The sequence below is a fragment of the Notamacropus eugenii genome, chromosome 6 (genome assembly GCF_028372415.1).
Source record: "Notamacropus eugenii isolate mMacEug1 chromosome 6, mMacEug1.pri_v2, whole genome shotgun sequence".
Classification (NCBI taxonomy): Eukaryota; Metazoa; Chordata; class Mammalia; order Diprotodontia; family Macropodidae; genus Notamacropus; species Notamacropus eugenii.
This window is the reverse complement of record NC_092877.1, coordinates 17,598,784-17,626,704: the sequence shown is the minus strand read 5'-3', so window position 1 is coordinate 17,626,704 and position 27,921 is coordinate 17,598,784. Positions and strand designations below refer to the sequence as shown.

The 27,921-nt window shown below is 42.9% G+C and overlaps 1 protein-coding gene across 2 annotated transcripts; it reads right to left on the bottom strand.

Moving 5' to 3' along the window:
- Positions 1 to 66: 66 nt before the first annotated feature.
- Positions 67 to 27,020, bottom strand: CD59 (CD59 molecule (CD59 blood group)). 2 transcript variants are annotated; one of them, XM_072619200.1, is made up of 4 exons: positions 26,840 to 27,020; positions 15,179 to 15,266; positions 7,456 to 7,557; positions 67 to 1,861 (listed from the first exon to the last, which is right to left on the bottom strand). In XM_072619200.1, exons 2-4 carry the CDS (start codon positions 15,246 to 15,248, stop codon positions 1,656 to 1,658), a joined length of 378 nt encoding a protein of 125 aa, XP_072475301.1. In that variant the 5' UTR covers positions 15,249 to 15,266; positions 26,840 to 27,020; the 3' UTR covers positions 67 to 1,655. The 2 variants fall into 2 exon arrangements, with proteins under 2 accessions (XP_072475301.1, XP_072475302.1); XM_072619201.1 differs by having other exon boundaries at positions 26,845 to 27,008.
- Positions 27,021 to 27,921: the final 901 nt, after the last annotated feature.

Genomic DNA, 27,921 nt, shown 5'->3' with positions numbered 1-27,921 from the left:
CAAGACTCCCATTCTCCCAAATGCCAATGGAAAACACTCTTTCAGATCAATAAACACACTCAGTCCAACAGCTTGATTGGATTTAATTTTCGGAAGACAAAATGGCTTACAATTCTTCCACTTGACTGCAGGATATTTTTCAATTTTCAAGAGTTAAAAGGTTTTTATCATAATAGTGCCTTCATCTACAAAGCAACTATATGCTATTGAGTACAGAATAAACATTTTGGGAATACACAATTTTTTTGGTCATTCTAACCAAATGTCATCAAGGAGCTCCTTTGGGATTAGGGATTAAGGAGCATCATGCTTACAACTATAAAGGGGCGGGGGGGAGATCAAAGTTAGCCAGTGGAGTGTCTCCTAGGAAGCCAATGCATTCCTTAACAGCATATGATAGCCCTCATAACAGGGGAGGACTTTTCCCCACCTGGCTTGTTAATCATGTGACTATAAGAGTTTTCAACAATCCTGGCAATGAATAAGTTCTTATTTCTATCAAGGATGAAATTTGGAGCCCCACATAGTGGCTTCATTGACTCTTCCACCATAAAAAGAAGCAATGGCATTATGTACAGGAAAAGGACTTTCCACCCACAATTTCAAATCTCAGATCAGTCAAATGGACACTGCAAAGCATGCAGGCCAAGAGTTGATTAATTTCTAACAGTTATGGAACCAGGTCTGAGCTCATGCTTGGCTGGGTGGGGGAATGGTTAATAGAGTTGTAACATTAATTTTGGCTTTGTAAATACCCCTACTGGAGCTCAGATCTTATCTTTAATTACAATCTCAGGGATGAATGGGGAAAGAGACCCTAAGGATCTAGTTCCCTCAAAATGCTCAAGCTTCAGCTGAAGTATCTGCCATCAGGGAGACATATTTCCTTCAGAGAGGGATTGGGTTCCAGCGCCCTTGCAGCTGGAGGGGTCTATCCTCCTTTCATGCAGACATTTCTTAGAACCCATTCCAATCACAATGAAACAAGGCCCTCAATGACACTTGTTCTTTGGGCAGGGTGTATTTTTAGACTGGGCCAACGTGTCCTTTCTCTATGGCTGAGGAGGTAATGCTTGAAAGTTGGCTGGAGAGCCAAAAGGATGAGCCTGGATAGTTCATAACCATGCTAGAAGCATTAATTTAAAAAAAAAAAAAGATTGTCCTAATTTGAAGGCCAAGGAATGAGAAGGGACAGTGGCTTAGTCAAGATCAAGTTATTTAGGAAAGTGAGCAAGAAATACCACATGGGAATTTTCATGCTTAATCCCGTCACCCAACATGTGGACAAGCCATGGGATAGAGGGTTGGGGGAGCCAGGACAGCTTGAGGAAGCCTCCAGAAATGACAAGTTTTCAGAAGTGAAAGTGTCCTTTCCATCACTTTAGAGCTTAAAATGTCTCCCTAGATGGGCAGCTTGCTTGGGGAGGAGAATGCCATCCATATGGATTCCATACACTTCCCCCTGCACGACTTTTGGGTACCTGCTTCTCAAATGAACAGCTGTTAACAAAATATCTTGGTCCTACACAAAATGCACTTAGTGAGAAAGGTAACACTTGAGATCTCATGGAGAGGGAAATGGAAAACCACTCCCCACTAGCCCCCCCCCCCCCACACACACACGTTCCGTAGGGCTCTTTTCCCCTTCCACTCAATTAAAAGTAGAAGCTCCCAACCACCACCACCAACAGCCCAGCAACCACGCTTGTCTTGGTGATGGGGGACCCCACCCCTGCAGCATTGCATAGGTCACGTTGGCAGCACATGTACTGGCCCATCACATTGGTCACTTGATAGGCTTGTGCAATCTTCTCGATGTTGCAGTCAGCATATTTCCAACATGAATGGTAATATTTTCCAGCTTTAAAAAGAAACACACACAGAAACAAGAGTTACCAAAGCAAGCAGTTAGACGTTGGAGCTGTTGCTTTCAGCGCTCACGGAAAGGGGAAGGAAAAGCATAGATATATAATACAAAGATATTAGACTTATACATAGGTGTGTATGTATATAAAATCATAGATTTAGAGCTAGAAAAGATCTCTTAGACATCATTTAGTCTAACGCTCCTCATTTTACAAATGAGAAAACAAGAGTCCCAGGATGTTAATATCTTGCCAAAGGATATTTGGGAAATAAGAAGCCAAGTTGGGATGAAAACTCTGACTCTGAAAACTGTACTTTTTACTATGCGGAGTTGTGGGTTTGTTTTTTTAATCCTGATCTGTGCTTTCATCATCTTTTGAAGGAAGATTGGGGAATGGGGTTAGGTGCTCCCAGTATGGAAATTTCTTCCTCCAATTGGGATCAGCAGCTCATCTGTCACTTACCAGCTTAGAAAAGTGCTAGGGGGCACTGAAGGATCAAATAGATGACCCATAGCTCAAATGTGCCAGAAGAAAACTTGAACTCAGATCCTCCTGACTTCCAAGCCAGTTCACCACCCGTTCTGCTCTCTCTATCAGTCCATCCTCCTAGCCTCTCAGCTCATCTCCATTCCTCTTTTTATGCTGGGTATAGGATGCCTTGGGCTGCCAAGTCCCTTCTCCCAGTATTGTGCAAAGAGGCAACTGAGGCAGGGAAAGAAGGATTCCCTGCATTTCCAATCACACTCATTTCACATGGGCCCAGCCATCATCATGATTCTGAAAGTGAATTCATGAGAAACAAATAATTATTTTAGAGGTAAACTACAGTATGAGAGCGCAAAGTTGAAAAGGAAGTTTAGAAGAAGAAATCCATAAGAAGAAGAAATAGAAATCCTGAGAACGAATTTGATTTGGATATGAACAGTGAATTTTAGGGCAAGGAAATGAGTCAATCACTAAGGTGGGTTGATATGAATAAGATGCACTAGATATAAGTTTTAAAATGAAAAATTTTGCTTATATTCATATCCTGAGAGCTATATATGTCAAGAGGCAGTGTGTGGTGAAGGAGATACAGTGCTATATTTGGAGTCAGGAACAGGAGTTCAAACTTTGTCTATTAGTATTTACTAGATGTGTGATCCTAAGCAAGTCACTTTAGCTGAGCCTCAGTTTCCCTACTTGTAAAATGCTGATAATAACAGCACCCAACCCACAGGATTGTTTTGAAGATCAAATTTTTTATTTATATGCACATATGTGTATGTGTGTATAATAACAGAGATGTTTTGATGATCAAATTTTATATATGAATATATATACACATATATGTATTATATATAAACACACGTATGTGCACACTATAAATGTATCATGTGTATATATAATAGAGGCATTTTGATGATTAATCATATATAATGAATATATATACACACATATATATGCCTTGTAGATTTTAAAACACTCATAATGTTAGCTATTATCCTCATTAAATATAATTTTGTTTTATGGTTCAATTTTAAAAAGAAAAAATAAATTAAATTAAAATTAAAGTGATTTTATCAGTTGTTTAAAAATAGGGATGGGACCAACAAACATTTTAGAGGTAGAAGGGCCCTCAGAGATCACCTAGCCCAGTCCATTCCTTTTAGAAAGGAGGAAACCGCCCAGAGAGGGATGATCACCGTATTATTTACCTCCCAGGCTTATTGTGAGAATCAGATGAGATAGCGATTTTAAAGTATTTTATAAACCTAAAATAGCTGTTATATGATTATCAAGTGGATTTGTATTTAAATCACAGAATTTCAGTTTGGGGCACCACTAAAAAGTCACTGAATCCAACCTGTGCTTGCACCATAGCATCCCTTCCGAAGCATCCCTCCAGCTCTGTTTGAAGACCTCCCATGAGGAGGAGCCCACCCCCTGCCTCTCAGGCCAGTTCCCTCTAGTTCCTCGTTAACCAGCAGAAAGCTTTTCCTGACCTCAAATCCAAATGTGCTTCTACAACTTTTACTCTTTATTTCTTGGTCTGTTCTCTGAGGTCAAGCAAAGCAAAGCTAATTCCTCCTTTAGAGACTTAAAGACTGAGATCACGTCCCCACTAAGTCTTCACTTCTCCAAGCTAAGCTATGTCCAGTGCCTTTAACCAGTCATCAAGTGGCATGAATAGAAAGTCCTTCAACCATCATAATTGCTCTTCTTAGGACCCTCTATAGTTTACCATTGTGCTCCCTGAAATGTGGTCCCCAGAAGTACACACAATATCCTAAGATTAGATTGGAAACTCCTTGAGAGCAGGGACTATGTTTTACCTCTTTTTGTATCTCCAGGGCTTAGCACAGTGCATAACACACAGTAGCCACTTAAAAATTTTCATTGACGAATTAAACATATGATCTGACAAGCAAAGAGGACAATGGGATTTAGATAACAAAAATTCTTGCCTCTGAAATGGGAAAACTTCAGATCAGGCTAAATTCCTTTGCGTGGATTTCTGGATCCTTCTCATTCCTGGGAAATAACTCTCATTCATTCGCTTTCTACCTTTTTTATCCTCAGTGCAGCCCTGATTTTGGCACCTTTGCTCTCTGGATTTTTCACAGTCATTCTTGGGATATGCTATACTCTGTGAAGTTAACAACTAGTAAGGTCCTATAGAAACTGTTCAATTTGAACCCCTCGGACAAGAAGGTGGCACCAGCAATGAGCCTGGAGCCACGAAGCTCTGAATTCAAATCCAGTCTTAGATGCTTACTAACTGTGTGACCCTGGGCAACTCATTTAACTTCTATCTGCCTCAGTTTCCTTCTGTAAAATGGAGATGGTAATAGCATCCCCCTTCTAGGGTTGTTGTAAGGATCCAATGAAACATTTTTAAAGAGCTTACCACAGTGCCTGGCACATAGTAGGTGCATAATAAACGCTTATTCCTTTCCTTTCCCCCATTTCACTTAACAAAAGAAAGTTGGCAGGGAGAAGAAAAGGTCCCCACTCCTGACAAACAGGATGTTCTATTACCCTTCCTCACATGCCCCCCGCTTCACTGACCAAATGAGTTACAGGAGGAAATAGAAACAATAAAACTGTACTGGTGGGGGACCTCGATTTTCCTCTCTCATAACTACATGAATCAACCATAAAACAAATAAGAAGTTAAGGAGATGAACAGAATTTTAGAAAAGTTAGATATGACAGACTTCTGGAAAAAACTGAATAGGAATAGGAAGGAGTGTGTCTTTTTGTCAGTTGTACACGGCACCTTGACCATGCATTAGGAAATAAACACCTCAGAAATAAAGGCAGAAAAGGAGAAATATTAAATGCCTCTGTTTCAGACCACTTTGAAATAAAAATTCCATTCAATAAACGTGCATGAAAGCACAGGTTAAAGGCTAATTGGAAATAAAATTACCCGATCTTAAAGAACGAGTGGGTCAAAGAACATATCGTACAAACAATCAATAATTTCATTAAAGAGAATGATAACATTGAGGCAACATATCAGATCTGTGGGATGCAGCCAAAGCAGTGCTTAGGGGGAAATCTTTATCTCTAAATGCTTACATCAATAAAATAGAGAGAATGAGCAGCTCAGATCAATGAATTTGGCATGAAACTAAAAAAAAAAACAAAAAAACCTAGAGAAAGCACAAACTTGAAATCTCCAAATAAACACCAAATTAGAAATCTTGAAAATCAAAGGAGAGATTAATAAAATTTAAAGTAAAAAACTGAACTAATGAATAAAGCTAACAGCTGGTTTTTATGGAAAAAAACCAATAAAACAAACTTAACGGATTAAATTGATTAAAAGAAGAAAACCAAATGACCAGCGTTAAAAATGAAAAGGGTGAATGCATCACCAATGAAAATGAAATTAAAGCAATTAGTAGGAGATATTTTGCCCAATTATGTGACAATAAATCTGACAATCTAATTGAAATGGATTAATATTTACAAAAATATAAATTGCCCAGATTAACAGAGGAGGAAATAGAATACTGAAATAATGCTATCTTAGAAAAAGAAACAGGACAAACTTTCAATGAGCTCCCTAAAAAAAATCCCAAGGACCAGAGAAATTTTGTTTGCACCATGGCTAATATGGAAATATATTTTACATGATTTCACATTCATAATTGATATCATTTTTCTTGCCTTCTCAATGGGTGAGGGAGAGTTGGGATGGAGAGAGGGCAGAACTAAAAAATCAGCCTGTTTTATGCAAATCCCTCAGCAAAACTGATGATGCAAAGTACCCTTAGGGCAGGTGGGCACAACATACTGCCCAGGAGCCACTTTGGCAAGGCTGTATATGGTGAAGGCCTGACCTAGCACATAGGAAGCACTATACAAATGGTAAGTACTACTACCCCCACTACCACTACTACTACCACCACTGTTGGGGGTGTAAGCTCAGTTTCACGTGGACAGTCTCGGGCAGGTAAAGGTGAGGACTTCTAAACCTCAGAGTTCTCATGAGGCCCCCCAGGGAACAGCTGGGAGTTGAGGCGTGAGACACAGGCTATCTCGTGCATTTCCACCTCTTCTCCGTGGGAAACTTGCTGGGGAGAGCATCCCGCCCTCGAGATTAATCCATGGTCTGAGCACACTTGTTGTTGACTAGCTAAGGGCTGAGAGCAGGCACAGTATTCACATGCAAACTATGCGTCGGGAGAGCTTAAGTAGGGACAGGAAAGCCTGGAGGTGCTCTTCGAGCTGAGGGGCCCTTAGAGGGCAGAAGGTCCCTCCCCTCTCCTGTTCCCACCCTCTTGCTGTACGATCTTTGCCCCCTTGGGAGGAGGAGGATTCCTCTCTCCTGAGGAAGAATTCACCCTGCACATGTAACTAAGATCCTGAAAAAGGCTAACCCTTGTTCAACTCTGGAAAGTCTCTTCTCTCAACACATTTATCTGGTTGATCCCCGAAGACCTGGACGACAGGTAAGAAAAGGCTCGGGTAGCCCTTCGGACTCAAGGCCAAACACACTACCACTACTACTATTCCATTGTGAGGAACGTCAGTGGACAAGATGATACACCACAGACACTATGGCCAGAAACAGATAACCACCTCTTTATCTCCTCCTCTACTAACAGGCCTTCCTCTTCAGGACCTTTTGATTTAATCCCTAATACAATCAAGGGGAATGACACAGAGAAGATGAGGGCACACAGCTGGGAAAGGGAGGAAGGGAAAAATAAGGAGACAAGGAACAAGAGGATGAGGGGCAGACAAAGATGCCCAGGTTAGCACCTCCAGCAAGCTTCGCCCTATAAAAGCCTTCTCTGCACAGGTTTAACTATGTTGGTAAGCTACGTTAGATCTCCATCTTGGTTTCCCAAGTTGATCTCCCAGCTGGAAGAGCAGCACGACCTTTGGCCAACACAGACCTCAGGCACCTTGTACATTATTAAGCCTTCTGCTCCCAAGTAACAGTCAGAATAATTGGGGCGGGACCAGAAGTTTTTAAGTCCTGGCCTGATCCTCCTAAGTGAACTGCCAGTGGTACCAACTCCTGTCAAGGTACAACTCTAGCCTACAGTTGTGACCAAGAAAGAATTGCTTAAAGTAAGGTCATTACCAGCAACAAACTGAAGGCAGGCATCCTCCTCAGCTTTACAAGTGACATTCCTGGTACAGGATAGTGAAGAAGGTTCACACTGAAAACATCTCAGAGCACCACCTGTAACACATAAGAAAAACTAGCATCAAGGACCTGTTAGACTGGAAAAAATTTAGGAACACAGAATGATAGATTTAGAGCTAAAAAAGGGATCTGAGAAACCAAATTTCTTCATTTTACAGATGAGGAAACTGAAACAACCAAAGGTTAAGTAACTTGCCCAGTCACACAGCTAGTGAGTCTTTGAGGCAGGATTTGAACATAGATCTTCCTATCCTGGGATGGTGTTTTGTCCCTACTACTGAACTAAAACATATCTCTTGACAAATACATCATAAGAGACTAACACAAGTCCTATCCATGTCCTGCAGAGGCTTAAAGCCTAAGACTGCCAATATGGGAACATCTTTGCCCAGATTGTCTCAACCTCACACTTGGTGTACTCTCATCATGGTTTCTTCGTCTTTTAGGCTTTCTCAGGGTCAAACTCAGGTGCTACCACCTACATAAGCCCTTTCCTGATCCAATTAGCTGTCAGTGTGCTCTCCGTCCTGATATTACTTAGTAGAATTTTGTATTTGGTACTTATCTGTATACATGGCGTGTCTCTCCAGCACATTGTAAACTCCTTGAGGGTAGAGATTGCTTTTAAAAAAATATTTATATTTGCACTAGGAGCTTGATAAATAAATACTTATGGAAATTGACCAGATGAACAGAAAAACGCAAACCCACAATTGAAGAGATGTTGAAATCTTAATGATAAGTGTGCAGTGGAGGGCAAGATTTTGTGTTAGAAGGTACTTCCATTTTAACGCTACACTAATCACATTACCAAGGGGATTATTGTTTATAGACATTGATAAAATAATAAAATTAATATGGAAAAATACAAGATCTCAAATATCGAAGGAAAATATTAAAAGAAATAGGGATGGGGGGGAGAGAAAGCATTTCTAGACCTATATTATAAAGCAGCAGTTATCAAAACCATCTGGTAGGGTTTCAGGAATAGAGAGACAGATTAATGGAACAGAGTAGACAAATGAGATTCAGAAACAATAGAACTCAATAACTCAGTGTTTGATTAAGTGGAAAATCCAGATTACTTAGGGAAAAATGTTCTCATTTGATAAAAATCTTCTAGGAAAACTAGAAAGCAGTCTGGCAGACATTAGGCTTAGACCAACACCTTACGCCATATTCCATAATACATTTTAAATGGTTATACAACCTTAATATTAAACATCATACTATTAAAAAATAGAAGAGAAACACATCAGATACTTCTCACAGTTATGTAGGAGAAGTATTCTTAACAAAAGATAAAGACAATTACAAAAGAGAAATAACTTTTATTACTCAAAACAGAAAAAACTTTTGCACACATAAAATTAATACGACTAGGATCACAGGCAAGTGGTAGAAAGGGAAAAAAAATCTCAGTATTACACTTCTCTAGATAGGTTTTGGTATCCAAAATATACACATAGACACACACACACACACCCGCATACATACCCCCACATACATGTCATTCTCCCCAGAATGAACTGAGAATGAACAGTTCTCAAAAGAACTGCAAAGTATTCACAACCACGTGAAAAAATGCTACAAATTACTCATAATAAGAGAAACACAAATCAAAACAACCCTGTGGTTTTATCTCATACCCTGCAAATTAGCAAAAACGAACTCCCCTCCCCAAATGGCAACAGATATTATTGGAGGGCTTGTGGAAAGATAAGTACACCAACATGTTATTGGTGGAGCTATAAAATGGTACAACCATTTTGAAAACAATTTGGAATTATGCAAATAAAGTGATTAAAGTACCCATATCCTTTGAACCAGGGCTTGTACCCCAAGAAGGTATCCATAGGAAGATAATTCCCCTATACTCCAAAATATTTACGGCAGGACGTTTTATGATGGCTAAGAACTGGAAACAAAGTCGATGCCTATTGATTGCGGGAGACTGTGGTAGATGAATATAACAGAAAATTGCTGTGCATGAAGAAATGATGTCCGGTGAATATAGAAGTACATAAAGACCTATATAAATCGATGCAGAGTAAGGTAAAAGAAAACTAGATACAGTAAGTATAGCAACGTAAACATAAAGAACGACACATCAAGAAATCCAAACTAATTACAACAACATTTTAAAGACCAAGCGGGACTAAAATGAAGAAATATGAGAGCTCCCCAACTTGCTACTTCATGGAGCTGGGAGGTCCACAGGTGTTACAAATTGCATATGTTTCTGAACTTTTTCAATGTGCCAATTAATTGTGCTTATTTCTCCCCCTTTTCTTCTTGTCATATGGGAGGGGGAGGAGAAGAGGAAAAGATACTTGAGATAACTATGATGATGTAAGAAACAGCAAATATCAATAAAAAAAATTTTAAAGAAGGAACCTCTAACCATTGCTTTCCTTGTTGTGGCTGTCTTAAGACTCTAATGGAAAACCATATAATATAAACATTTGGATGACTCAAAAAGAAAAAGAAAGCCATAAATGACCCATTCCGTTAGGGAGCTGCTCATTTCTTTGTATATACGTGTGTTTATTTTTTACTGACAACTTTTATTACTACAATCACCAGTGTATATCTCTACCTTTCCCAGAGAGCCATCACACGGGAAAAATCATTTAAAAATTTTTTAACGTTAAGCAAAGTGAACACATTGAAAAGACTTGACATTATATGAATGTTCCACAGTCACATACACTCACACACTCACACTCTGTAAATAAGGAAAGATGGTAGCTTCTTATATATTTTTGACCTATGTTATGGGGAATGGCTTATTAGAATGTAGAGAGCTGCTTCTGACCTAGTAAAACCTTTCTAGATACCTAAAGGTAAGAAGCAGTACTTCCCAGGGAACCAGAGTCAAATTCCTGACCCTGGTGGTGCTGTTAACCCACATCCCTATAACTCTAGAAAACTGGCTGTGCTCCTTTTGATTTTGTGTGAGTCTCTTCCCAAGACCCTCTAATCTCAGTTTCCTACTCTGTAAAAATGAAGCAGCTGGACTTGATGTAGTCTAAATTTCCTCCAGAGCTCTACAATTCTAAGAGCTCTACAGTCCTATGATTCTACGATTCCCAGTGCAAAAATCAGACTTTTCCATCATCTGACACATAATGGTCCATAGTGTCTGGCCTCCCCAGAGAAGCATCCTGAAACAGGGAAATCATTTGAACCCGCTGGCAACTTAGGAGAGAACAGTTTCAGTTGAATAACGAGACCAGAAGTCAGGCTCTACAGAGTAAAGAAGGTTCCAGAAAGAGAGAAAAGGAAATAGACGGGCTTCTTAAGGAGTCTAGTCACAAAATAAAGAGGAGAGATATGGGACAAGCCCCAGCAGGGATGGAAAGACAGATCAAGGAAAACATTTTTGAGGATACAGGAGATAAGGGAGTGTTTGCGGGCAGCTGAGAAGTAGCCAGTAGATGAGGGAAGAGTTAAAATGAGAGAGAGGTGACAATCTGCTAGAGAAGAAGGGATGGAATGGGAAGACTCGTACATATAGGGGGAGTAGGTCTGGCAATGAGAAGGGCCACCTCATGATGTAAAACATGGAATCGAGAGCAGGAGAAGGCATCTGAGTGATGTGAGATAAGGAGAAGGAGGGAAGAAGTCAGTGTTTTCTGTAAAATACAAGGTAAGGTTCTCAGCCGAGAACAAAGGAGGATCCAGGGGAGATTTGAGGAAGGATGAAAAGGTTTGGAAGAGCTATGGGGAAAAGGGGGATGGTGACAACTGGGGAGATGCAGAAAGAGTGGCAGCAGCAGGGAGGTCCCAGATGAGGTTATGTAACATAAATTTGTAGTGGGTCCAGCCAGCAGCTTTTTATATTCTTTCTGTAATTTTCTCTGACTTTGGTCGGCAGCACATGCATTAAGAGTGAAGGCAGGGCTTAGTGGAAGTGATCCAAGCCCTGGGCTGAGCTGGGTAGAATTCTTACAGGGGCAAAAACAGACTTTAATGACCTAGCATTCCTGATGAAAAAATCAGAGCTGGGGAGGGATTTTGAAATACAAACACTAGAATCCAGAGAAACAGGCAAATTTCTTTGAGCAGCTGTCAGGAGCTATATGATGAGGTAGTGCTAACATTCTGTATGTAGATCAGAAACAAGTGTCTCCTCAGAATCCAATTTCTTTGAAAAGTATTGAGGAAGTTAAGTAAATACACCAGAGGCCCTAAGGGTGGAGCCCTGTTCTGAGAGTTTTAAGATGAAGAATGGAGAAAGGAGATAATACACTTGTGCCGAAAGAAGAACCAAGGGGGCAGAATGGACTATTTCTCATTATTGGGGTATGTGAGAAGAAGTAGGTGGAGGAGGCACCCAATGAACCTTACTCTTATTTAATAAAGTAGATTTGAACACACACACATATATACATACACTAATTCTGATACAGGAGTACATTAAACTCAATGGGAAAACAAAGGTCGCTCCTATTCTTTCTTCTAATTAATGGGAGAAGGGATTAAGGATAGTATGTACAGTAATGAAGAGAAAGAGAGGGGTTGTAATATTTTTAAAAATTCTTAGAAGAGGACAGGAAGATTTACAGACCAAGTAAACCACTTTAGCGTTCTAATATACGTGAAAGATGGCAGGAAATGGTATAAATTGAAGTTTCATGACATTATATGGAGTCCTTTTTGTCCTCCCCTTTGGGGAAAGGGGTTTCACTTCAGAATAAAAAAGAAATTAAAAATGATAGAAACACAAATTGTATATAATGGAGATTAAGAGTTTCACCTCCAAGCCTCTTTTTCCATTCTCCTCTGCATATGGAAATGTTCATATTTGTGGCTGTCCGGAACAACTCAAAATGTGATTAAAAAACAAAAACAAAAGAAAAAACCTATTTGTTCCTCAAATAAAGAACAATCAGGTTCTAATTCATTCACAAATAGTCATTCAAACCAAGTCTTTTTTTTTCTACATCATCCACAAGCACTTGTCCAATTTCAGGAACTTTCAACGGCCTGTCAAGGTTTGTCAAGATCAACATCACGTGATGAGTTAATGGATGCTTAGAATTGTTCATTTCACAGACCACACAGATCTTATATCTAGAACCAGAAGGACCATTAGAAGTCATCTGCTCCAATGTCCTCATTTTTATGGATGAGGAGACACAGGGCCAAAGAAATGATGTGCCCACGTTGACCCTGGAGGTAAATGGAAGAGCTAATTTTTGAAACCAAATTCTGGTCCTTGGGCTCCAATCTCAGATCTCTTTGACTTCTTGTACTATGTTGCTATCTTCTGGACTTCTACTGCACATCAATTACTATTTTTTTTTCCTTTATCATTCATTCTTTACAACCTTGGGAAGTCAATAGGGTTGGTGTTATCTCCATTTTACATGCAGAGAAACTAAGGCTGGAAGAATTTAAATGATTTCTGTGATCACCCAACTAGGAAATGGTAGAGTTGGGATTTGAGTCTAGACCTTCTAACTTAGCACAGCTAAAGTTACCTATTAGTCTGCAGGGGGACACAGGGCAAGATGTGAGAAATTCTGTAAAATGTTACACAAATATGAAGAATGAGCAAAACGGGATCCTGGAAAGATGAATGGACTGGATCAAAAGTTAGAGGTCATCTACATCTAGTCTAACTCCCTCATTTATGGATGAGGAAACTGAGACTGAGGGAGGTTATGTGGCTTGCCCTAATCCAGTGCTATTTTCACTATACAAATCGGATTGATAAAGGTCAAATACCTTCAACATCAGAATGACCAGGGTCAAGTAACAGCATGGATGCTTTCAAATGGTGTGGGTTGCCTTGGGCAAGTTACTTTATTTCTTTGGGAGCCGTTTTCTCCTCCATAAAATGAGGAAAGATGTATAAGGTACTTTCCAGGTGAAATACATTATAGTTCTATGTTTCTGTCCACCACATCCTGGAAAGACCCATCTACCTGGAAAAACCAAGGGAAATGAAACAAATGGACTCCATTTTGCTTCTCTTTCTCTCTTTTGGAAAGATATAAACATGTTGGATGTGGTCAACATGAATAGGCAAGTCTGAAACAAGATTTCCTACTGTGACTATCAAAGGCACAAGGAAGTTAAATTTGGAGCTGGTGGACCTGGGTGTGAATCTCAGCTCTCTGACTTTCTACTTCCTACCTTTGGAGAAGTTTCTTAACCTCATTAGGGCTTGTTTTTGTCACCTGTAAAATCAGGGGGTTGAACTACAAGATTTCTAAGGGTGTGTCCAGCTCTAAATCTAGGATTCTATGAGATCCTCCCACTTAAGAGAAAAAATAATCCTTGGATCCTCTGAATCAACCTATTTAATAGAGACATTGTTTTTGGTATATTTAAATAAACAGATCTGTCTCCCTGAGTGTCCCCACATTCCCTGTCTGTGAGACTCCAAAACAACCTAATGACTAAACCATGCAGTCAGGATCATGGATTAGCCATCATTGAATCCAACCCCCTCAATTTACACATAAGGAAACTGAGGCCCAGAGAGATTCAGTGACTTGACCAAATTCGAACAAGTCCTGAGTGATTGCAGCGGAATTCAAACTCAGATCCCGTATTTGAAGCTCAAGTCTGTTGTTCATTCGAAAGTCCATTGCAATGCCTCTGTCTTTCTGAAGAAGCCTTTTCTCTGTTCCTGCTGTAACTTTAATTTGTGTCTTCTTGATTCCAAATCCTGCTCTCATGATACCTACACACACACTCACACATGTGTGTATATATATGTGCAGAAACACATACATATGTGTTGTACACACATGGAAATGTTATACATTTATATGTGTGCACATATAAATGTATGTGTGTGCACAGAGAAATATGTATTATATACGTACACACATGGGTGTTGTGTACATATAGAAATGCACCCTGAATATGCATACATATATCTAGACATATCTACATATTGTATATATACACAAATGTTACATGTAAAAATATATACTGTATACACATATTGTGTTGTGCAGATATAAAAATGTGTGCATATGTGCATGTATACACATTGAGCAATGTAGAAATGTGCTGTGCATGTGTGTGCACAGTTACACGTTATATGTGGTATAAATTTGTGTGTACATGTATGTATGCATATATACATGTATTTACCCATATGTTATGTGTATATACACATGTGTACACATATGCGTGTATATGTTGTGGACAGGTATAAAGATATATGTATGTGTGTCCACAATACCTATACATATATGTTGTATACATGGATAAGTGTTATATGCATATATGTGTATACACACCTATATTTAAAAGATGCCCTCTAGATTAGAGATTCTCGAGCTGGCGTGGACTTTGGTCCTCCTCTAGTCTAACCCACTCATTGTCCACAGGAGAAAGCCGAGGGAGGCCCAAAGGAGAAGGAAGTGTTTGGAGCCAGGGATACAAATTCCTTACTCTTTTCTCCCCCTCCATGTGCCCTCTTGGAGAGCAGCCCAGACACCCTAGCTTTGTTAGCTCTGTGACCAAAGGTGAGCGGTGATACAGGAAGGAGCCATTAGCACGGGACAAGTCCATAACACAGGCAGGGTTGTAAGTCAGGACAGAGGAGGGGACAGTAACCAAGGAAGGAGGTGAACTCAAGGACACGTCCTCGCCTCATTCACATGAAGCACAACCAGAGCTGACCCACCTGGACTACAGAACATGGCCAGGACCAGGAGGTCGAGGAGGAGGATACGCATCTTGCTGTTCTCCATCATGTCAATTGCTTCTAGAACCTAAAGAGGGAAAAACACACATTCCAGAATGACTCCCCAGTGGTTTAAATATCCATTTGGTATCCAGGATAACTTTTTAGATTTGAAAATAGACAGTACAGGGAAGGAGGCAAAACATTGGCCTTTTCTTTTGTCCCTTCCAGCCCCTTGGATTCTAAATCTAAACCTCAGAATCTATCGAGTCATTTTACAGACAAGGAAATTGAGATTTGTCCAAGGTCACACAGAGAAGCAGCAGATGGGGGATTTGAATCCAGTCCTCTGAACTAGAGACATCCATGCACCATCCTGCTCCCAGTAGTATGGCAAACATAATAATACCACCTGACACTGCTGGAGCTCATTACAGTTGCAGAGTGTTTCACGCATGTCGTCTCACTCAGGCCTTACGACAATTCTAGGAGTTCGTACAGATATCAAAATGATTTCACAGATGAGGAAACTGAGACACAGAGAAGTAACAGGGACTTGCTCAGCATCACATATCTACTAAGTATTCTGGGACAAACCTAACTCAGACCTAACTCCAATAATTCAATTCAGGGCTAGAGTGTAGGGATTTCTGCCCCATAAAATGCAATACAAATCTACTTTATTTGTGACAATATTAAAAGAGATACAATTCTTAATTAAATTCATATGAGACGTTATTTCATTTTTTCTTTTGAGTTCACTATGACAATTAGCAATAATCAGCCAGGAAATTGTCCTAGGAGGGAAACAAGAATTGAGATAAAACCTCAGGAACCACAATTCCCCAGTCAGCTGGTCCTTTGATATCTGGGGACAAGGAAGTCAGATTGGAAATTCAGGTTGCAGTCTCCATGCCAACCAAATCCCAAAAACAACTCCCAGTCCCCTTAAAGGGAAACCAGCTCTGTTCAGTAAAACAAGCACTGTTCCTAACCACAGACAGTGTCAGGCAAAGGAATCGAAAGCCAGGCCCTCTGACTGTACATCCTTCACTCTTTCTCTCACACCAGCCTCCCTTTGACTTGGAGACAAGAAACCAAGGTAAAAGAGGCAGGACACATCCTCAAATCTAGAAACTTGAGTCCATATATTCAAGTTCCACATCTTACAGAAAAAGAAGCTAACCTTTAGGCTAAATGACTGGGCCAAAGTAACAGCTAATTAGCCATAGAACCAGAAGAACTCCGGTAGTCTAATCCCCAGGTTTGACAATAGAAGACTTAACTAGACTTAGGGGCCTTGATCCAGAAGACTGAGGAATAAAATAATGAGTGAATTCATTAATAAATTGTAACATAAGGGTTGAAATCACCCCACCTCCACTTAGCCCTAGTAAGAACACAACTGTTCACTAGATGTGAACGTGACCTGCATGTTTTCCTAGGTTTTATCTGGTTTGGCTGAAGACCTTGTTCATTCGCTCTGGGGCTGTGTGAAACTAGCCAGTTAGTTAGAAAAGAATTCCCATAAAGGAGAGTCATTTTCTCCTGAGAGGAAAGCACATTAGGAGAAAAGTGCTTCTCCCGAGGCATCAGCCTTCTCCTATCCTGATTTTACTGGAGAAAGGTCTTTCCACAGGCATCCTAGCAGTATCCCAGAATAGCTGATGGAGACAAGGACAGACTTGACACACATTCAAGGTTCTACAAAGATTCCAGCAACAAAACTTCCCCCTGCCTAAGGACATGAAGACTCCAGCAAAAGTTCTTTTAAGAAGCGACTTACCCTTTCCTATTTGTTCCCTAAACTTAAGCCTACTTTTCCCCTAGTCTCAGTATATACTCATGGGAGAGTTGCTCACAGACTTTAAGACATAGATTAGATGTTTTATACCAACTATTCTATCATTTTCATACTTAGTGATATACTTTTCTAAAAGAGATTTCAACCGATACTCATGGCAGGAAGCACATAGGGAAAAGGGCGTTTTGGTACTAGAAAACCTCCTCCCTAGGGGTATTCCCTAAGGCTATCCCCTAGACTCTGATGGGAACAGAAACTGAGCTCTGGCTTGAGTTGAGATAGGATCTCCCAAATATGTGCTAAAGAATGAAGGAAAAAAAAAACCCTATTTGTTAAGTGTGTATTATGTACCAAGTAATGAAGGTATAGATTCAAAAGACCAGCTGCTTAAAGAGCTTACATAGAGCAAAGCTTTTATATACATACACACACACACATACATACACATATACATACATACGTGTGTATGTATATGAGAATGGTGGCTAGAGAAGGCTGTTTTGGTCTGAGAAAATCACAGAGCAGACAAGTGGAACAGTAGGTTAGTCCACTGACATGTCTTTTCCAGGGACAATGGTAGTCTTAAATTGATTATAGATCTTCTGAATTCGACAGAAGGGGTATATAATTTATCCTTCCTAATCTCTGTGAAAGGAGAAGTTATGATGTCTCAATAACTAGTTTCCATGTTGAATATGTTTCTCTGTCAGGAAGTATCCCCTGGCAGAGACAGAACTCTAGGATGGGTGGCCCCTGGCCTGACTCAGTGTGGTATTTCCCTTGTTCAAGTAATTTTTTCTCAGTCTCTAACCTAAAGCCCTTTCTGTTCAATTGAAGTCCAGCCCTTTATTGTTCTAGTCTGGCTAGATCCACAGACTGACCCTTTAGAAATGAGCTGGCAGAGGCAAAGCCAGTTAACCAAAGCCCAGAACAGGCCGTGAGAGTGTACAGCCCTCAGATTACCATGGCTTAGACAAAGGAGGTTAGACACTGACCTGCCCTTCCTCTTCTGCTCTGGCCTCCCTCATTGGAGGGCAGGGCAGTATCTAAAGACTTCCTAGAGGGGACCAAAATAATAAATCTACTTGAGTCAGTTGTGACTAGCCAGGGACAACCTAGGAAGCAGTTTTAAATCAGGAGAGAATCACAATTGCTTGTGTTCCTTTTTTTTATTTAGAGCTGTTACTACATACATATTACTACACTGACTCACTGAGCTGGTGAGAATCAGCCAACTCCTCTGGTTAGCTCTCTGAGCCCTATTAGGCTCCCAGTCAGTCATCTTCCTTCCTCACCAAGTCAGATTCTTCCAGGTTTTGGTCCCTAATATGAATGTAGATAAACAGGGAAAGAGATTAGAGCTGAATCCTTGGCTAGAATCTCTTCAGATTTGTCTATGGCCTTTCTAGTCTCCATGTTGGGATGGGACATGTACCTACTGAATAAACTCCCTTTCTTCTTATGCTGTTATTAAGGACCCTTGAAAGGCAGCTCGGTTTGGGGGTAGGGAGGGGGCAGGAAATAACTGTTTTAAATTTGAAGGAAGCTCAGTAACCACACAGTCCAACCCATGCCCTACAAAAATCCTTTCAAAAAATTTTAAAAAGAGTTTCTAGTCAAGTCAGCTCACAGTAATACCTGCTAGTTATATCAGAAAAAACTAGTCGCCCAATCTTGGTTCCTCAATAAGAGGAGGCCCAGCATTCCCAGAGGCAGCTCTGCTTCTACTTGGGGACTGATCAAATTGTTCAGAAAGCTTTTCCAGACATCAAGACTAAATTGACTTCTTTGTAACTTCCCCCCGTTGTTCCCGGGTCTGCCCTGTGGGACCCAACAGCAGTCCTTCAAATTCTGGAAGATGGCTAGGAAGCTTTCTCTTTTCCAAGGGCAACATCTCCCTCTGCTTCAACCAATCCTCACGTGGTGTGGACCCAATGCCTTTCAACATTCTGCTGGTCTACCTATAAGGTTGCCTTATAAAATCCCTTCTGGTGTTTCCAGAACTGAACGTAATATTCCAAAAGTGATCTTACGGGAACAGAGGACAGCAGGATTATCGCTTCCCTATTCCTGGAAGAGATCTCTCTCATGCAGGCCAAATTTTCATTAGCAAAAAAGGAACTAAATCCTACTGCTGATTCATGTGAAGTTGGATCGTTTTCAGACAAAGGCTATCTAACGAATTACAGGGCCCTATCTTGTACTTAGGAGCTTGATACTTGTAATGACTTCCAGAGAAGCTGATGACCGCACCCTTTTCCAGCCCTCTTTCCTGGCTACACCCAGGTACTGAGATGTGGTGGGAATAGGGAATATGCTGAAATGACAGGGTATCAAAAAAAGAGAGGGGCTAAAACAGCCAGGCCCAACTCACCAGGTCCCTCTGCCATCCCATTCCCTGTCTCTGCCTTCACTGAAAAAAACCACAACTTAAAACTTTGAAGGTGGTTGATACCAGATCAAAACTTCTATTTTACATATGAAGGAACTGAGATCTAGAAAAGGAAAGTGATCTGTCCAAGGTCACCAGGCTGCAGTTCAGACACAGCTGGTGTTCAGAGAACAACTGTTAAAAAGAAATAGATAAAATATTATCAAGAGAAGGAACCCCTGAAGTTATCTCTCTGCCGCCCAGGCAGGCAGTTACCTCAACTTCCCCAGAGTCCAAAATAGGGAATTCTCTTTTAAAGGCTCTAGATAAGACAGTGAAGTAGGAGGCTTCACACATGAAAACTGAATAGGAGCAGGAAAATGGGTGAGTTTGTGCCGGGGGGGCAGCAGGAAAGGATGCACAAAGGTAGGACAGTGCAGAAGGGCCTCTGAAGTTAATGGTGAGGCAGCATGGTGCAGTGCAGGGCACAGGATGTGGGTTCAAATTCTACCTCTATTGCTCCTACCATTTGTGTGACCTTGGGCAAGCCCCTTGACTTGTCTGGGCCTCAGTTTCCTCCTTTGTAAAATGAGAGGGTTGGGTTAAGTAACTTTATTGGTCCCCTCCAATTCTAGATCAACGATCTCTTGACTTAGTTATAATAAAGAATAATAAATAAAGCTAGCATTTACATAACTCTGTAAGGTTTGCAAGGTGCTTTACAAATACCTCATTTGCTCCCCATAACAACCTTGGGAGGTAGGTGCTATTGCGATTCCCATTTTACAGATGAAGAAACTGAAGCAGACAGCAGTTAAGTGACTTGCCCAGGGTCACACAGCTGGTAAATGTGTGAGGGCAGGTTTTCAATCAGTCTTCCTGATTCCAAGCCCAGTCTTCCATGCCCTGCATCACCTAGCTTGAACATCTCTAATTGTTAGGAAGGTTTTGTGGTTGGTTTTCTTTCCCTGATATCAAGGCTAAATCTGCCTCTCTGGAGTTTCTCTGCCCTAAATACAGTTATCCCCTCCAAATTGTGGGGGACTAGGGGTGTGACACCCCCACAATCTGGAAAATCCACATAGAATTTTTTTGGCCTCCTTTTGTACTGGAGAAGTAGTCTGGGGTTACTTTTTCTTTCTTTTATGGGGTGCTTACAGTACCTCAATGTAAAATTTGGGTTAAGTATTTGGTCAAGAAGTCTGCTAACCTTCCCTTGTCCATGACTTCTATAAAATTCCCCCCAAATTCTCATTTAATCTCTTATGCTGACCCCAAGATATATCGAAACCACAATGGGGAAAGTTGTGATGTGGAAGAGCTAACTGTAGAACACTCCTAATCCTTAGACCAGGTGATAATCAACCTGAGGAGTGACTAAGAGATGTGCCTCCTTCTCACTTCCACATACAGGTATAGAAAGAGGCTGAGGCGACTATGGTACTGGTTTGTCTTGCAACACCTATTCCTTTGTTACACAAGGAAGGGCTCTGTGGGAGGGCGGGAGAATCATCGGAAAGTATTAGTAATATGTAAAAAAAAAAAAAAAAAAAGGAGCCACAAAGCCACAAGCATTTCCTGTATCTCTTCTCTCAATCTCCTTTAAGTCATCTTTTCCACAGACTAAAAGTCTCTATTTCCTTTATCCAGTCCTCAAGAACTCAAAGCCTTTCTTATCAATGACCTTTCTGGGCACCCCAAACAAAATGCAGTACTCCACGATAGCACGGTCCAGTCGAGGGAGGGGGAGCAGGATTGCTTTGTAACTGGGACAACTCAGTTGAAAAATCTGTACTTTACAGAGGGACTGTTTCTTTACCGCTGAGAGTTTTCCTTCTCTTTCTGAAGCTCAAGACCAAATTAGCCATCTCCCAACAAGCCTCTGTTTTCTAACAGAAGAAAGCTATTTGAAGATCATCATTCTTGGGATGGAGGCCCTAGGCAAAAGGGTCTTCTCTAAAAACAAAACCTTTCCTCTGGCCCAGTTTAGTGGCAGGGCAATATCAAGAGATTGGACTTGGGAGACTGGCCTAGTCCAACCCTGTCACTTTACAGGTGACACGGGGGAACAAGCCAAGTCAGAATTCAAACCCAGGTGTTCCAAACTTCACTGCTAGGTCTGAGTCCCCACCCTACTTATTTGCTATGGGAGATTAAGCATAAATCCCTTTTCCAGTCAAATTCCCTCAGCAGTAAATTGAGGCTACAACACAAATACTGTGTGTCTGATCAAATTGTTGATTTTATCAGGTATACTATAAACTATATATGTCATAAAAGTGAACCGCCCTTATTAAATCAGCCTAAAGAAGCAAATTTAAGGAACAGACAAGGGATTGTGTGAAAAACCTACCTTATCTTGCAAATAAAATAATTGAAACTCAGAAAAAGGGAAGGTCACTGAAGTAGGAAGGTATAATAATAGCAAGTAAAAGTGGGAGAAATAGATACAGAAGAAACATAGGAATAACGGGAGCGACTCCCCAGCTCAAGAGGTATCTGTGGCTTTCCATCACCGCCAGAACAAAATTCAAATTCCTCTGTTTAGGATTTCAAGTCCTTCCCAGTATAATCCCTGACTATCTTGGCAGGATGATTGCACAATAGTATTTCTCTCACCTTCTTCCTTACAGTCAAACTGGCCTATACTTATCTAATTCCCTACATATAAAATAGTACCAATTTGTTTAAGGAAAAAGGCAGTGACTCGGAAGTTAGAGGACCTGAATTCAAATCCTACCTCCAATGAGTTAGGTGACTTTGAGTCTGTTAGAGAAGCTCCCTAGGCTTCAGGGAGGCAGGCTGGACTATATGGCATTTGAGGTCAACCAACTACACCTGGAATGTTCTCCCAGAATTCTTAGCTTTTTTCAAGGCTAAGGTCTCCCAGTTCCCCCACTTATTTTCTCTTTATTTTTCCTATTTTGTATTTACTTCTCTGGGTATATGCTGTATAGCTCCTAAAGATCAGAAGCTCCCTGAGGGCAGGGGCTGTTCCATTTTTGTTTTTCTCTGCAGTGCCCAACACATTTGCCAGTACATTAATACATGCTGTAGAACTAAGCTGCCTTGGAGTTTTAAGACATATGGTCTAGACCAAAGCAGCCCTCTGCAGGCTAAGGGTAGAGTCCAGAGGCCCTGCCAGGACCTTGGCTCGCCCTTGGCAAACTTCCAATGCCTTCCTAGACTCAGTACAACCTAGCCCACCTGAGAACATGATGGCGGCAGAGCTGGTAGATCTACTCTGGCTGGGCTCTGCTCAGCTGGGGAAGGCTGCCTTGAGGAGAGGGTTAGGGAGTTAAAGAGGGAGGAATCCTGGGGTCATAATTAAAATACCTACTCTGATGCTTTCTTCCAGCATTAGCACAGGCCAGTCTCTAGACCTTCAAAATGAAATGACTGGACTGCATTATGTCTCAGACTTCTTCCAGCTCTAAAAAGCTGTGACCATGTGACCTACCTCCAGGGCAACCACTTGAAAGGGATGGACTCTGACTCCCACCCTTCTACTTTCCCAAAGCAAGACTTTATGGGCAAGTCCCTTCCCTTCCCTGAGGCTTAGTTTTTCATCTGTAAAATGGGGATAACACTGCACTTCAACCCACAAGTCTTTGGTAAATGAAGAGCAGATTTTTTCAACTGAGTTATGCCAGCAACAAGGCAATCCTGCTCCCCGTCCCTCGATGACTCCCTAGCTCACTCCTCACAGCAGCTGCTTAAACATTCTCTTCTCTGGAATCTCCCAAGCTCCCTTCTCCTCATCTTAAAACCCCTTACCCTGTAGGAGCAGGTCAGGCAGCCCAGTGGATAGAGTACTAGGCTTTCAGTCAGAAATCTTGAGTTTGTCATATGGGGTTTTAAATTACTTTTATTTGTCACACAGGACAATTCAATCTGGATGATTAAATGTAGGGGAAGCGGGGAGGAAGATTCACCTAACCCCAAGAAATAACTATGATGTCTTAATAAAAGTATCCATAAAAATATATTTTTTTAAAGTGAATTAATGCCAATCCTTCTCCCAAGAAATCTAAGGAAGTCCAGGAGCAAGAGCCCCTTTTCCTATGATGTACTTCCAGGATCACCTTTGCCCTGAAAAGAGACTGTAGGATTACCTACTGCTCAGGTACACTGCAGCATTGAGAAAGAGGGGGAGATACAGACTTTAATTCAAACCAATACCACAGGGGAAGATCCTTGTTACACAACCTATGACATTCTTCAAGGCCAAAAGTCAAAAATTCTCCTCCCCTAATACCACAGGAATTCTTCAGTTTCAGCAGAATGTGAGCAGAGCTCTAGGGAACTCCACTGTCATACTACCTGAAACATTTCCTTCCTACCAAAGCTCACTTACTCAGCCCAAGGAAGGTAAATGACCCATGGGTTTGTAATCTGCACGAGGAAATAGGAAGGAGGAATTAAAAAAAAAAGGGAGAGAGACACAATAGAGCATCTGTGCTCCTGCAGGGTCGGGAAGCCCTGGGTTTGAATTCAGATGTTTACTAGCTGGGAGACCCTGGGCAAGTCATTCAACTACTTTGGGCCTCAGTTTCCTCTGTAAAAATGAGGGGTAAGGGATTTTCTTCTTGCTTCTCAGTGAGTGGGGAGAGGGACGAGAAAGAAGAGAATTTGGAACTGAAGATAAAATAAAACTGGATTTAAAATTTAAAAATAAATACATAATAATAGAAATAAATGAGAGTTGGACTAGATGTCTGTGTCTATGAAATCAAGAGTCCCTCTCAGGGGTACATCTGTGATGTGATCATCCTCAGCCCTTCCTGTAAAATGAAAGGACCACTTGGCTGCCGGGGGCCCCCAGCCAGACAGCCCAGACCCTAAGGCTTCCTCAGGATGAGGACCCTCTCCATACCCTGGCTCTGGGTCTCAACTGTAGAATGGGAATCACGACCTCCTACCTACCTCCAACAGTGGAAATACTAGTTATAAAGCTCTTAGCACAGTTCCTGATGCACAGCAGGCACCATGCAAACGCTTATTACTCCTCCATCCCATCCACCTGCCATCCCAGGGCATCCTTGCCTGGACCTGTTCACCCAGAAGTCTGCATTCAGGCTGTTCCCTACTGGAGCACAAGGATCTCTTTGCTGACTCACTGGGCTGGGCATAGGCTTTTATCTCACAAAGAAAATTTATAAGAAAGCTACATTATTTTTCCAAGCAAAATATGCACATTACCTGTTCCAAGAAGAGCATGTCCACTCCCTTCCCTTTCCCTTGGCTCCCTCTCCATAAACAGCAAAATCGATACATTGGCTGGTATAGAATACACAGTGATTTCTCATACTTGAGAGACACCAGAGTGGGACAGATCTCCCTCAAAGGCCCCTTACCATTTCTAACATGGGACTAGCATGGTCCAGTGGAAAGATGGTTAGATTTGGAAATCAGAGCACTGGGTTAGATCCTGACTCTGCCTGTATATCCCGCAGGAGGTTGGAAATTGCTCTGGATCTAAGTTTTCTCACCTGTAAAACTAGGAAATTGGATCAGATGACTCTTAAGTGGTTTCCAGTTCTGACAGCCTATGGCCCTATCTATGAACCAGACTGGGGAAACTGCAGCCTCCCCTATCTCAGGATAGGGAAAAATTCTGTCCTCGAGAGAGCCAACAGAATGCCTGCAATAATTTAATATCTCATAAAATCTCAAACCCAGATGCTCTGTCAACAGAAGATCACAGCCTTTAGGCTAAAAGGGATTAGTGATTTCCTAATTTGCTAAGATGCTGATTTATTTTTCCTGAAATGAGCCATCTTCCACCCTCTAACCAGTATCTTCATCGCTAGGCAGGTAGATTTCTTCTTTCAGCTTTCAAGGAGAACTTATCATGAGAGAAAGCTAATCATATATAATTCAAAGAGTTGAAAGGGACCTTAGAAGTCTCCTAGTCCCAAACCCCTCTTTTTCTAAATGAGGAAAATGAGGTCCAGAGTGTGCCCAGAGTCACACTTTTTTTCTCTTTTGAGTCCCAACTGGTAGTTTCCTTGAATGGAGGGGAAGAGGTAGGTTAGCCCTGGTTTAGAATATGGCTCCACAGATGCAGAGGGCCCAAGATTTATAACTCATCGTTTTCAAAAGCTGCACACAGAAAGATGGAGTGCCCAGGGTCACAGAGCTAATAATCAGAGGAAAGATGAATGCAAGGACTGCCCCTTATGTCAGGCTGTCTCTTATACAAATACCAAAGCCTAAATTAGAGCCCAGGCCTCCTGATTCTCAATCCTTGGTTCAACAGATCAGAGTACTATTATGATGGGTTGTTGGTTGGATTGGGGTTCTGTTTTTGTCTTTTGGGGTTTTTTTGCTCATTTCTGAAGCTGAGCTCTGCTCGTGGGGTACAAGGGGCACTGTCCCAAGTTTCTTGCCACGGGGGCAGAGGGCTTGCCTGGTCACTGGCTTTCTGTACTGGGCCCTCGGGAGCTGGCGGCTTGCCGGTGGCCCCCGACTAATTGCACCTGTTGTCCCCTGGGTTCTGAGGCTGGCAGTTGGCCTGCCTCATGGCTGGCCCAATGAGCCCGGAGCCTCAGGGGCTGTCTATGCTGTAGCTAAGAGCCTCCTGCTGCCCTGCCTGGACACCACCTACACTCCTTTCCCTTTTTACCCAAGTGAGACATGTCTTTCCTGAAGTCCTTCTAAGTTATCTTGGGCTAGAAAATTGTCTTTTTGTGGGTTCTGTTGCTTCAGAATCCAATTTTAGAGGCTTGATCTAATGTTTCCCAGGGAAACTGGGCAGAGCTCAGGCAACATCTTGGCTTCTCTCTGCATCTTGGCTCTGCCCCTCGCGGGTTCTCTTTGGGGGGGTCCTTTCTTCCGTCTAGTTTTCGGGTCCAGGCTAGCACAACTTTCGGACAGGCCGGGGACGCACGGTCCGCCCCAACAATAACGAAGGGAGCCTTGGGGGTGACGGGGCGGCTTCCTCGGGCGCCATCGACCCCCGGTCAGGGCCCGAGGTGGGTGCTGGCTTCTGTCAAACAGACCTCAGGGGAACACGAACTCAGTCCCGCCCGCAGGGCGCAGCTGGGCGAGGCTGACCAGAAGCAGCCGGTGGTAGTGCCATCAAGCGGGGTTCAGGGGCTGCGATCCCGGCCCCCGCGGGTGCGCAGGGCAGAGTCCTTCCTAGGAGCCAGGGGCGCGGCAGCACGGGGGGTCCCTGAGCCCGGGGGAGGTCCCGGAGCCCCCAGCTTCATTTTGGGGAGCGCCATCCCAGGAGCCCGCGCCTCTGCCACAAGCAGGGCACCCGGCCGGGAGCCCCCGTGCCACGCGCCCCCAGGAGCTGAGGCGGCTAAGGAGGGCAGGTGGGCAGGGCGCCCGCTCTGGTCCCCCCACCGGCGCTGCCTGCGCCCCCCCGCCGTTGGCACGGCCTGCCCGGGCCTCCTCCGAACACGGCCGCCCGGCGCCTCGATCCGGACCCGCCACCACCCCCGCCCGGTCCCGGGGCGCAGAGCCGCGGGCCCCCCACCTTACGTGACGGGCAGAGAGGCGTTGGCAGGGCTCTGCGGGACGACGATCGCGGGCACAGTGAGCGCGGGGCACCCTGGCGCTCGCCTCTCTTCCCTTCTGGGTGGCGCCCTCCTTGGCAGGCTCCCCAGACTTCCCGGGCAGTCAGAGCTCGGGACCCACCCCCCAGCGCCGGCTCCGCCCCGCCCGCTGCCCTCCCCCGCCCTCGGCCTGAGGCCCGCTCGGTCCGGTGCCCCTGTGGGGGCGGGGCGGGCTCCAGGGGCTGATCCCCCGCCCTTGGCAGGGGAATGCCAGCCCTCGGGCATCGGGTAACACGGAGCTCCCGGCGGCCTCCTGGTCTCTGTTAAAGGTCTATGCGGTTCGGAGCCTCTGCAGAGAACCAGCCGCCCCCGCGCTGCTGAGCCTCGGACCGGGCTGTCTGTCTGTCCGGGCAGCCCCTGTAACCGATCGGGTATCCGTCTGTCTGCCAGCCCACCAGCCACCTAGCTGTCTGTCTCGTTCAGCGGATGTTCCTTCCACAAAGGCACATATTCCCAAGGCCCTGTAGAAGGCCTTTGCAGGAGTGGCTGTAGCCCAAACCAATCTGGATGACTTCATAAGGTGTAGAGCTAGACAGCACTTCAAAAGCCGGCTCCTAAAATAAGGCCCAAACAGCTCATTTTCCAAGTGAGGAACAGTCCCAGAGTGCCCTGCCCAGGATATCACAGAGACCCCCAGATCCAAACCCAATTTCCCATTTGACAAAAGGACTCCCAGTGCGAATCTAGCACTTGCACTATACAAGGGTTATCAGAGACCCTTAACTTCCTAGCCATGTCAGTCACTGAGACATACTGGTCTGTCCTTGAAAAATCAGTCACAAAGCTCAGAAGGGACCTAGTGGACCCAAGGCATACCATCAGATTTAGAGCTCAGACACCTAAAGGTCTAGTTCACACCACCAATTTATAGATGAGGAAGTGGAGGCACAAGCTATTCCTGTGGTGTGGCCAGTCTTGACCCAAGCTGGACACAGTTGCTCATTCAAGGCCAGAAGAGTGGAGGCCGTTACATACAGGAATAATACATGTTTCCTGAATCCTT